This window comes from Sardina pilchardus, chromosome 2, assembly GCF_963854185.1.
Source record: "Sardina pilchardus chromosome 2, fSarPil1.1, whole genome shotgun sequence".
NCBI classification, from domain to species: Eukaryota; Metazoa; Chordata; class Actinopteri; order Clupeiformes; family Clupeidae; genus Sardina; species Sardina pilchardus.
In genome coordinates, this window is record NC_084995.1 from 20666217 (window position 1) to 20677565 (window position 11349).

The 11349-nt window shown below is 42.6% G+C and overlaps 2 protein-coding genes across 3 annotated transcripts; both read left to right on the plus strand.

The window, feature by feature from the left end:
- Positions 1–474: 474 nt before the first annotated feature.
- On the plus strand, positions 475–1224 carry zgc:113691 (uncharacterized protein LOC503529 homolog). The gene has a single exon (XM_062551502.1). It carries the CDS (start codon positions 475–477, stop codon positions 1222–1224), a length of 750 nt encoding a protein of 249 aa, XP_062407486.1.
- Positions 1225–1716: 492 nt separating this feature from the next.
- ndc1 (NDC1 transmembrane nucleoporin) lies at positions 1717–10514 on the plus strand. 2 transcript variants are annotated; one of them, XM_062521066.1, is made up of 18 exons: positions 1717–1879; positions 2408–2528; positions 2622–2723; positions 2832–3006; positions 3118–3250; positions 3434–3542; positions 3632–3683; positions 3852–3984; positions 4098–4190; positions 4296–4377; positions 5440–5604; positions 5968–6231; positions 6561–6691; positions 6873–6923; positions 7994–8057; positions 8354–8454; positions 9195–9355; positions 9526–10514. In XM_062521066.1, the coding sequence occupies exons 1-18, from the start codon at positions 1841–1843 to the stop codon at positions 9587–9589; spliced, it is 2040 nt and encodes a 679-aa protein (XP_062377050.1). In that variant the 5' UTR covers positions 1717–1840; the 3' UTR covers positions 9590–10514. The 2 variants fall into 2 exon arrangements, with proteins under 2 accessions (XP_062377050.1, XP_062377058.1); XM_062521074.1 differs by lacking the exon at positions 6873–6923.
- The last annotated feature ends 835 nt before the right edge of the window (positions 10515–11349 follow it).

Sequence of the window (11349 nt, forward strand, 5' to 3'; positions counted from 1 at the left end):
CTGCATTGGAAAGTGTGGACTAGTTACCTAAAATGCAAAACTACTTTCCAAGACAGAGCATTCACAGTGTAGCCAGGACTGCATAACTTTTGCAATCAAGGAAATAGAGAAATTGTGTCACTGGAAACTGTGTCAACTTTTGGTGCGCCCTAATTAATGGTCATCCTAGCCAAAGCTTAGAATTACACCTGTGTGCTGGCGCTCTGGTTGACAACCTCAGAAGAGGAATGTCAAATGATGAAGTCACTGCTGCAGTTACTCTGTTAACGTTTTCTTGCAGAATGCGCTACTGGAGAGGGTTACTTATTTGGACGTTACCTTCATGCTCAGCTTCTGAAGTTGTCTCATGTTATGTGCCCTTCTGGAGTTGTCTAATGCCCTACTGTGTGCTTGGCATGACTGAGGAATCGTAATTCTACAACTGTAGCCTAACATGTGGTCTATGCTGTCGTTTTGACATAAGATTGAGACACGATGGCATCAAACGGCAAAGTGGAAAAAGTCTCCAAGTACGAAACATTGAGACTTCTGGAAAAATGCAAGAAAGAAAGAGACGATGCGATACACAGGGAAAGCATGATGAGAGAAAAGCTGAGACAGTACGATTCAAGAATGAGGTCAACAGAGACGCTGAAACAGAAATTGAAGACATTGACTCTGGACAATAAAGACTTGCGGAAACAGGTCAAAACTCTTCGAGCTGAAATAGGCTTGGAATCTAGCCCAAAATTTCAGGGCAAAACCACACGGGATATAATAAATGACTTACATGAGAAGGAGCGCGAATGCAATTCTTTAGTTGAAAAAGCAGGCAAATTATGCCTGACAATAGATGAGCTTACATCAGAGTTGGCAAACACCGTGACCTCGAAAACGCTGTTGGAGGATCAGGTACAATCATTACAACAAAACTTAAAAGACATGACCAATAATCAGCGACGTTTGCTAAAACTATGGGAGGACAAGAAGGCTCACCGTGAGCAGCTTACTCTACCCGCAATTCCTCAAAGACCTGGACAAAAAACAGGAATACACAAAGCAGTTCAAACTGAAATGTCTATTAATTCTACACAAAAACTACCCACCAGTGCTTTTGAAACTAAGACGTTCCGAAGAGAGACGGAGAGGATTGTCAAAGGACTTGATAAACGCAGTATAACCTCGCTTGCAAATGGAACTCATCTACGGGAAAAGGCCGCATTAATTCAACATGATGCACAGTAAAATTGAATATGGAAAAGGAGCCAACATGACTTCTCATTAATCATAGACTCCGTAACAAAGCATATTCATTGCCTCACTTTCATGGCACTGCGGTTAGGAGACGATTGTTCGATTCAATCTGTAAATTTAACCTTGCCTTGCAGCTATCCAAATCTTAGCCCGATTATATTAACAATGAATTCATTTCATTCATTCTGCTGAAGTGACATTTCATTCGTGCCGCGAGCCGTCACCACCACTGGCAAACTTGTCAACTCCGCTCAGCCCTGAGCCCAGCCTGTGTTTAGGTAGCTTGTCTGTATGCGCGAGCGAGGTTCACTTTTAAAAGGACCGTTAGGGCTTTATATAGTTTTACAGTGTAACGTTAAATTTTGCTTATCTCTGTATATAACAACAAAGTGTGACGTGGATATTATACTTATTTTAATAAAGTGATGTATGTAATTATTCCAAACGTATGTGTCAGGCAGTGAATCAGACGGCTATTGTAAAGGGGCTTAGAGGTCCTTGGAATTCATGTGGCGCGATCTGGGAAATTTGACCGAAAATATTTGCTTGTCAAATATTTAACGAATTTGTCCTAAAGCATACCGGGGACTTCATATGGACATGAACAATGTTTTCTTTAAAACACAGTTGTTGGTTTATTCGTAAGGTAAGTGTGTATTTATATGTAATGTTAATGTTCGAACTTCCTCGTTTGTTGTGAACTGGCTAACGTTAACATGAACGTGAGGTATTGAAGGAAGGTAACGCTAGCGTTAATGTTAAAGTTATAAGTTAACAGATCTTGTTAACTCAGTTCAACGTTAGGTAAAACAAAGCAGTATTTCTCTATAAATGTTGACATGCCACCCAAAATGTATCCTCTCTGTGGCCTGACGTCAAGTGGATTTGTTAACTAAATGTTGAACAACAGGCATGTTATGAATTACATTATAACGTTAATTTAGACGATTGACGATAACATCTGCAGTTTGTTCATTCAGCCTAGATTAAGGGGTTTAGGGGTTAAAGATAGCTTTTAAAATGGCCAATTTGATGTTTTAATGGCAGTTAAAGTACAAATACGTATCTTAATAAGCTGAAGAAAGCTCAACGTTATGACAAACCAAATACTGTGAAGTATGACTGTATGCTATTAAAGTTACATGATCTGATCTGTAATACCTGAAATTTATAGGTGGTATGTTGGAGAGCTATTGCTAGCATTGCTTGGTCTGTGCTGCTGTTGCCAGTCACCACAACGCTGTTTGTGTTCTTGAGTAGATTCAGTTTACTCCATCCAATTCAGTGGATATCGGGTAAGGACACGAGATGTGTACATTTCTATTTTTGTATGCGTCACCCTTTTTCATTCCCCTCCCAGAAAATAATTTACATCTTTGTCATGCTAGATTCACTTGCTCTTCTGACTGCTTCAAGTACCATCTTCTCTCTTGTGCTACTCTCTGGAGTGGTGTTGGTGATTGGTTTTTTCAACCTCGAATCTTACACAGGTAAGATGGATAGTCCAGGAAATGAACATGAACATTTTAGGATGCCATTTACTTCCAAGCTCACCAGAATCAAGATTGGTCTCACACGGATTCCCTCTGCTTTTGCAGTTGTCCCTTCCATCCCTTGCACAAGGATTGCTCTTTTGGGGAAGGTGCTCCACCCTCGGCAATGCATACACTCTGTTGTGCACGCAGCGGTGGGGATGCTTGTGTCTTGGTGTGCCGCTATCACCATCGGGGGCAGGTACCGCACCTTGAGTTCCCCCTGCCTTCCGTCTGAGAGGTAAGACACTCGCAGCTAGAGGGGTTGAACTGCAATCATGTTGGTTATTGTTATCCGAAATGCAAAATTCCTTTTTATAGAAACTCCCTGTATCTTTCCCTGTATTCACAGTGAAGATACTGGCCAGATGTGTCTGAATGAGTACCATCTGCTCCTGTTGCTGTCCGGAGCCTTCATGGGATACAGCCACAGTCTCCTTGGTGTTGTGAACAACATGAATTATGTGTCTTTCCCTGCCATACAGGTACATGTCCATATTAAGTCATAGTTATTTAGATAAGTCTCGTCAGTGTGTCTACATTATACAGTTTGTGTTGCAGACAGTGCTATGTTTAGTACCGTGTTGATTGCCCCATTTGAAACTGCTGCTGCCCGTTAAGGATGTTTGTTTATGTTTTGTTTGTTTGTTTGTTTGTTTTCCCCCCAGCAATATAAATATCTGCGCTTTAAAGGCTCTCTGTCTCTTGTGGTGAAATGCAGTGCTGTGCAATCCATGTATGCACTGAGGAATTACTTAGCTCTGTACTTCTTTTTTGGTAAGACCATTTCAATTTATTTTTCCTCTCATGTTAAAAAAGGAGTTCATAATCAGTCTATGGCATTAAAATTCTCTCTCCTCTATCAGGATATGCACCTAAAACGTGGATCTGCAGAACTCTCAATCTACAGGAAGATGGGTACGTTTTAAAACATATAAGGATTTAGAAGCGTGCGTACGTGCGTTGCTTTACCTACTACCAGCAAATACAAAAGTTGTGTGTATCTGATTGATTGCTTTTGCAGCACATAGCCCTTAGTGCCATGTCCTTACATGATTCCTCACCTGCGCTGTTTTCCTGGTGCAGGTCTCTCCATGCTCTGGACACTGTCGCTGGACTGCTGGACTTTGCTTTGCTGTACCATCTGTGGATCGCTGGGACATTCCTGCTGCTAACCTGGTACATCACAGTCCTGCTCTTCAGGATTTATGTGTCAGAGGTATTGGACATTTAAACTTTTTTAAAAATATATATAGACTGAAGAAAAAATACATCTTCTTAAAAAGGTTATGATTATAAGATCCTAAATTGTGTTTATCCATGCCTCCCAAGATGCACAGTTTTCCAGTCCAGCCTACATTTGCGGAGGAAGTTGAGGAATGTCTTCCCAAAGTCTTACTCTGCAAGGAGCCAGCCATCATTAAGGTAATGAAAGACCCATATTGGATATTGTTCTATATATTATTGCCAGTAAGTGGTACAGCATTATTTACTGATTTGTGTGTGTGTCTGTGTCTGTGTGTGTCTCAGTTCTTAGCCTTGCAGGACCTGGCTCTTCTGTCCCAGCATTCGGCCGTGAGAAGGCTGGAGGTGTTCAGTCTCAGTCAGCCAGGTGTGTGGTCAGCTTAAGGCTGGCTTACATTGCACGATTTTGGCCTGTTTTAACAGTCGGCGACTAAATTTCCAAAATCGGGCGGAAATCTTGAGAGTTGTGCTAGAATCGCAGCGCGCTCCCGTCATCTAAATCGTTTAGTGCAAGGTGCCAATCTTAGCGGTTTTAAGTCCGTCGGAGGCAGTCTTTCTCTAGTTTTGCCGTTACGACAATATCAAACATGTTTGATATTATCGGAAGTCTTTTCAGTCGTGGCTCATGCAAATAGTGACGTGAACATTAAAAACCAATAGTAACCTCTCGCGAACACGAAAACAGGAAGTGGCAAAATAGGCGACAGCTGTAGTCTATATGATTATTTGTTATTTCATTTCTTATAATTTATTAGTCGGCTATTCTACGAGACAGAACAACTCTATATCTGTTAGTGATGTCACACATCAAACAATGCTGCAGAAACACGAAAAAAATACTTTGATATGAGTAGGCTATCATGTGATTTCCTGTTAATGATGACGTGTAGCCTATTGCACGATGGAAATAATTTGAAGGAATCTAGCAGCAGTCTTGTAAATAGTGACCCACAGTCTTTGCAAAATCCTAATCTGAGACTGGCCTGTGACTAGACTGTGACTAAAAACTCAATGAATTGTCTTTAGATGTGAGAGGGTCTGAGACTGTAGTCTTTCAAAAATCTTTTCCAAATCTTTGCAAAGTCTGTCAATGTAAGGTAGGCTTTAGCTGAGGTAGCATTCAAGCTCCTGTTATTCACATAGAAAAACATAAATTAAGCTCAGGACATGTAAAGTAACCATTATTCAGGAAACATACTGTAAAATTTGCTGGGAAGTACAGTATGTTCAGGTGTGAATCTTTATAGAAATGATTCAAAGAGGAAACGGTATAATGACTTGGGATAAATGTTTTTTAAAGGTTACTTCAGGCTACGTAGGGCTCCAAGCGCACATGCATAAAGCAAAAATGTGTTTGTATTGATGTGAGAAAAGCAAATGAAGCGAAGCTTTTGCTGACTCTGCTGTACTACACCCTGTGGGTTTCCAGGTGGCCACCCTCACAACTGGAATGCCATCAGTAAGGAGTGCCTGTCCCTGCTGACGGAGCTGACTCAGAGGCTGGTGGCTCACCATGATGCAGTGGCCTCCAACGGCCGCGTCAAGTCCCAGTCCAGCAGCAGCTCCGAGACCAAGTCTGGATCGTGGGGCTCAGGTACAGAGTTTAGCACGAGACCAAGTCTGGATCGTGGGGCTCAGGTTTAGTGAGTGCTATTTAGGACTTGTATGAGTAGTTAGTTTTGTAATTGTACAGCTTTTTCAATTGAGGTGTGTGGAGAAAATCCATCTCCCCTTGTTAAGAAACTACTAAATCAGGGATTATTTTCTTCCATCTGGGCGGGAAACCTAATCTAACACCTGCAGCGTTAGTATTGATATTCAAGATGAGCAAGTTTGTAGGTTGAAAGAGCTAGACTGGCTATTCCTGCCTTGTGCTTGTAAGTAAACCCTACAGGTTGCAGGAGCTAGACTCGCTATTGCTGTCTTTTGATTGTTCACTCTCTGCTCTGATTTGCAGTGTCATCGGGGACCACGGACCTGCCGAAGACGCCTCTTCCCAGCCACATCCTGAAGACCCCGGGCTCCGTGTTCCTGCGCTCCTCTGTGGGGACACTGCACAGCCCCCTGACCGCCCCCTTCACTCCCGACCTGGACAGCCCCTTCTCCTCCCCCTCCATCCGCCGTCTGACCGCGCCCCAGGAGCCCAACTCACCCTGGTTCGGCACCGTGCAGAGCCCCCACGTCATGAGGAGGGGGCCCAAGCTGTGGAGCGCCTCAACAGGTCCGTTACAGCCTGGCAAATGCCTTTTGTCCCTTTTCTTAACTGGACATGTGGGTGGTGATTAATGGTTAGCATAGGTAGGTAATACTTGGTGAGAACATGTGTGAAACCAGAAAATGAGTCCTACTTAAACTCTACAGTGAAATTGACATCAACGAAAAAGATACTTGACCGGTCCTGAGCTCTCTGATGCTAGTGCTGATGCTACTCTGTGCAGAGAGATTCATTATTTGTCCCTTCTTAGACAAGCTGTCTTCCTCCTGCATTGATTGATTGACTAATTGATGGATTGTTTGTTTGTGTGTGTGTGTGTTTGTTTGTTTGCTCAGATTCTCAGAGTAATGGCAGCACCACTGCCAGCCCTGCTCCTGCTGCTGCTGCTGCTCCTGGCCCCAGTTCCCCTCCAGCCGATCACAAACCCAGTTTCCTCGCCCAGTGGCTTCAGAACCGCAAGGAACAGGTACTATGCCCAGACTCCTCAGCACTCACCCCCTACATACATAGATAAAAACATACATTGCATACATACACTGCATACATGCATACATACATCCATACATATCTCAGCTGATCAGCTGTACCACGTTTCACTTAACGTTTGCTTTAATTTTGTTTCCTCCACTTGAAATTGTCCTGTATAGGTGAAAGGTTTCATGGCAAAGAGGGTGCTGGTTATGTATTTATTTAACAAGGTAAGGTTAGGTAGTCTGCATGTGTGTGCACCCCGGGGAAAGGGAGAAGTAGTGGAGGCACACATTCAGTTTTGCATGTTCCACTGCCCAGACGAATGGAGTCTATGCACTACTGTCGTCGTCCATACTGTATACGATCGTCTCCGTTTATCTCTACCGGTTGTAGTGTGTTTGCATGCGGGGATTGGTGTGAAGTAGATCTGGTGATCAGAGGGTGCGTTTGTTTGGTCCTGTAGTGCCTGTTTTTTCCCGGACTGTTTGATGTGTAGACATAGAATGTGGTGCAAACCCGAAGGGCTCTAGGTTTGTGCCAGAACTTGTGGGTCGTATGTTTCTGTGTAAAGTTAGTAGAGTATTAAACTCTAAAACTGCAAATAATTTGTACCTTATTCATATCCATTTTTTGCCAAAGTTGAGACACAGTGCTTGAACATTTGAATGCTGGCATGAATTTAGGGCCTTTAATGCAATTAATTATTACTCTAATCAATAATTAATAATAATCTCATATGATCATTAGTTTCTAGACCTCTGTTCACCTGGGTTCTTATTGGCACTTTTCCCCTAAGAGTGATGGTGGTGTTTTTTTTGTTGTTGTTGTTGTTGTTTTTCCCCTGGGTTATCTTATTTCTGAGCTAGATTTGTATTCCCTCAATATTTTTGCAGACCAATGCAATGGTTTTGCATTCCCTTTTAAACGCAAGCATCGCAGGACTAATAGTTGTAAACTGTTACAAGGTAATGCAAAACTACTGTGTGGGTACACCAATCTATTGTTAAGGGATTAGAGGGCAGACATTAGAAGGTGCAAACATGAGCGGGTGAATGCTAAACTAGAAGAGCTGTTGCTAAAACATCACCACCACCACCGTAACTCTTGGAGGGCTCTACAATCGAAATGAGAAAAATTACAATCACCTTAATCATTACTACTCCACTCCTTTAACATGAGTTAGTCATAGCAGATTTTAGTAGCAACAGATTTTTTGGAATCTTTGCAAATGCCTTTTTTTCATGTCAAATCATGACCGTATCTTGTGTTTTTTTTTCTCTCTTTGTTTGTTTTGCAGCTTCCAGAGGCAACCAGCCAAGCTTTGTTTGCTGACAGCCAAGCTCACATTTGGGCTTTAGAAGGTTTGAGGGGCCATTTGTAACTTGATCACATAGTTTATCTTCCTCAGTGTTGGTTTAAATGAAAAGTAAGACTTGAGTGATAGCGTTGGGTTCACGTTTGGAGTAATTTGAAACGGCTTGAAGGTCCTGCCCTGTCAACCAGCATGGAAAAACTGCCTGGGTTCGCAAATAGTGTGTGGACCTTTTAACAATGAGCTTGTCAACGTATTTATGTCCACTGGGATTTTGGGGTATTCATTTTGGTGGAATTCTGCCAATTTGTTGGTTAATGTGTTTCGTTGATTTTGTCGTGTCAGGGTTGTCCCACCTTGTGGTGGCGTCCTATTCAGAGGATCGCTTTGGGGTTGTGCAGACTACACTATCAAGTATTCTCAGCACCATGCTGGTGCTGCAAGAGGTAAGAGGCTGAAGCATTACCATATATTGCCATGTAAACATTAAAGCCCAACTCACACCAAAGATTCCCGACGCAACGAGACTGAGTTGCAGCGGTGTGAATTAGAAGTTGCACGTATTTGCAAGCCGTCGCAAGCCGTCGCAGAGCATTAAACACATTGAGTTGTGTATGTGTTTGTGTGTTGGCTCAGTCATGGTGCAGAGGACCCTAGGGTGAATTTACATTTGACATCGGTATCACCTGCGTGTGTGTGCGTTTATGTCTATGTGTCCGTGTGAGTGACGTCGACGCAGTGGTAGCGGTAGCAGCAGAGAGCCTGGTGTTTGGCTCGCTCATGGTGCAAAGGACCCTGAAATTACTCTGAACCATTCCTTTAAGTTGCAAAAAACTAAACTGGATCCCAATTTGACTTTCCTTTACTTCATTTTAAAATAATCATCGGCCGTTCTAAACACTGATACCGATAGATCGGTAAATAGCTAATATCAGCACACCGATTTATAAATCGGTCTCTAATGCTTTAGTTTTGTGACTGTAACATTTGTCTTTGAAGTCATGACAATAGGCAGTTTGGCCTACATCTCTGCATAAACCTTGTGGACTCGTGGTTACAGGCTACACAGAACAGTCTAAATATAGAGAATCCACACAATAGAGAATCAACTCACTCTTCTTGTTCACTGACTGTCCTGCTCACTGATTTCATGAACGTTTGTTTGTTTTTTTTTTTTTAAATTTAGGCAGTGGACAGACACTTCAAGCTGCCCCACGCATCCAGCAAGCCTTTGAGGTCCACCTGCAGCATGGGAGAGTCCACCTACAAGACCCTGCGCTTTGCTATGAGGGCGGCACTCAAAACCGCCATATACAGGATAACCAACACCTTTGGGGAGCACTTACAGTAAGCCAAGTAGTCACAACAACAACCATATTTGGAACCTTAAGTGGTTCTCAACCAACCAACTGTTGTAACCATCCAACCATTTTTTCCCCCAGTTTTTAATGGTAAAATTTAATTGAACCTGTCCTGTTGTATGTGAAGTTAATGACATTGTACTTTCCTTTTCGTAGTGCTGTGCAGATGTCCACTGATCACAGAAAAAGACTGCAGCAGTTCCTCGAGTACAAAGAATAAGACGGACTCAATGAGATTCCCATGCCTATCTGTCTGGGACCTCTGTGCTTCGTGGCCACGTCTCTGTGTCTGTGTATGTCTGTCTGTGTGTGTCTGTGTGTGTCTGTGTGTGTCTGTGTGTGTCTGTGTGTGTCTGTGTGTGTGTGTCTGCTGGCCCACACACAAATATGGTTACCAATTGTGCACCAAAGCATGGTATCCGCGAGGAGCACAGGCAACCTGATGAATTACAAGTCACACAGGAGGCTGACTGAGTCGTCCTCTGCTGCTGCTGTGGGACTGCTGCCCTGTGAGGGACACTCTACCCTCTGCCTTCTCAGCTAATGAAACATTTAGGACTCGCTGGTCAGCCGACTGGCAGCACAAGAAGACCCTCAATCATGAGCAAGAGACAGTTCCAAAAAGGAGATCGGTTAATTTTTTTTTTTCCTTTTCCTTTATTAGTATTTAATAAGAAGGGTGGAATACATTAGACTGTAATGGTGTGTCTTACTTGTTTTGATTGAAACCAGCTGAGAAGAATTGCAGAGCTTCACCAGTTTATGTACCTTAACATTCACTTTGACAAGCTTGTTGTTTAACCTGTTTGTTGAAGCCCGGGCTGTGTTTAATTTCACTTGATTAAGAATTCACCCACAGGTGAAGAAAGTGGTATTGTTTTGCTTGTTCTCGAAAACATCTTCCTTGTTAAGTGCCCTTCTTATTCAGATCTTGGATGTCACCAGAGGTCTTGTGTTTTCTCACCTGTTTTCTGAGTGGTTGCTGGTATTCATGTATAAGGGGTTTGTGGTCTTTCACCCATAGTAAATGCAATCAGAGATCACACATTTCTGGAACATTATGAGTGATACAGTACTGCAGCTTGGAGGACACACTGTTTGTACATGTCGAGTTAATAAATAGCTTTGTACTTGTGTAAAATGCACCTTTACAGCAATCTTCCACTATTATGTGACACAAATATTCAGAATCAGATACCACGTACCCTTTGGCTATTTATTTACAGTGTGCGGTAGGGGTCGCTGTTGAAATATTTTGAACCGTATTTTCCATGGTATTTTCTGTGGACAGCTCACTCTCAGGGAACTGTCTGATGATGCTGTGTATCACACCGTGTCATAACCGTGAAAATGAGTACAGTGAGTACAGTTGACTACTTTTTAAATTAGTTTTATTAAGTTGGTGTGCTACAGAAGTATCAGTGACAGTAGACAACTTTTGGAACGTACATAGGCTACAGTCTGGGGACTTAATGCAACGCTGATGTGTTTTAAATGTTGGCCTCGCTCTTCAGCGGGTTGAAAGTCTGGCCATGTGCACAACACCGGCATATTTATGATTAAGTGGCAGGAAGACTGACTCAAACACGTCTAGAAATGAGGTAATGTCAGATAAACGTATGAATTCATGGGGTTCACATCTTAGCAATTTGAGCTTTAAAATCTGAAACACATCCCACCTTCGAAAGGGGAGGAGGTGGAGATTTGAGAGATTCGACTGCATGCAGAGAGATGCACAAGACTGAGAGACATGGTGTAGTCATTGCAGTGGCATAGCCTTCAATCAACTTCATCTGATTCTTCGGTAAGTGGCAATTCAAGAGTTGTTTCTATGGGAAAACAAATCCGTGCTGTGAGCTACCTTTTTAAACAGTGTTTGCATGGGTCCTAGATTTTGCTGTGTTGCTTTTTGAATGAAGAAAAGCTATACACCAAATCCAGCTAAATTCGCAAGTGAGCAATGTGCAGTGGGAATGATTC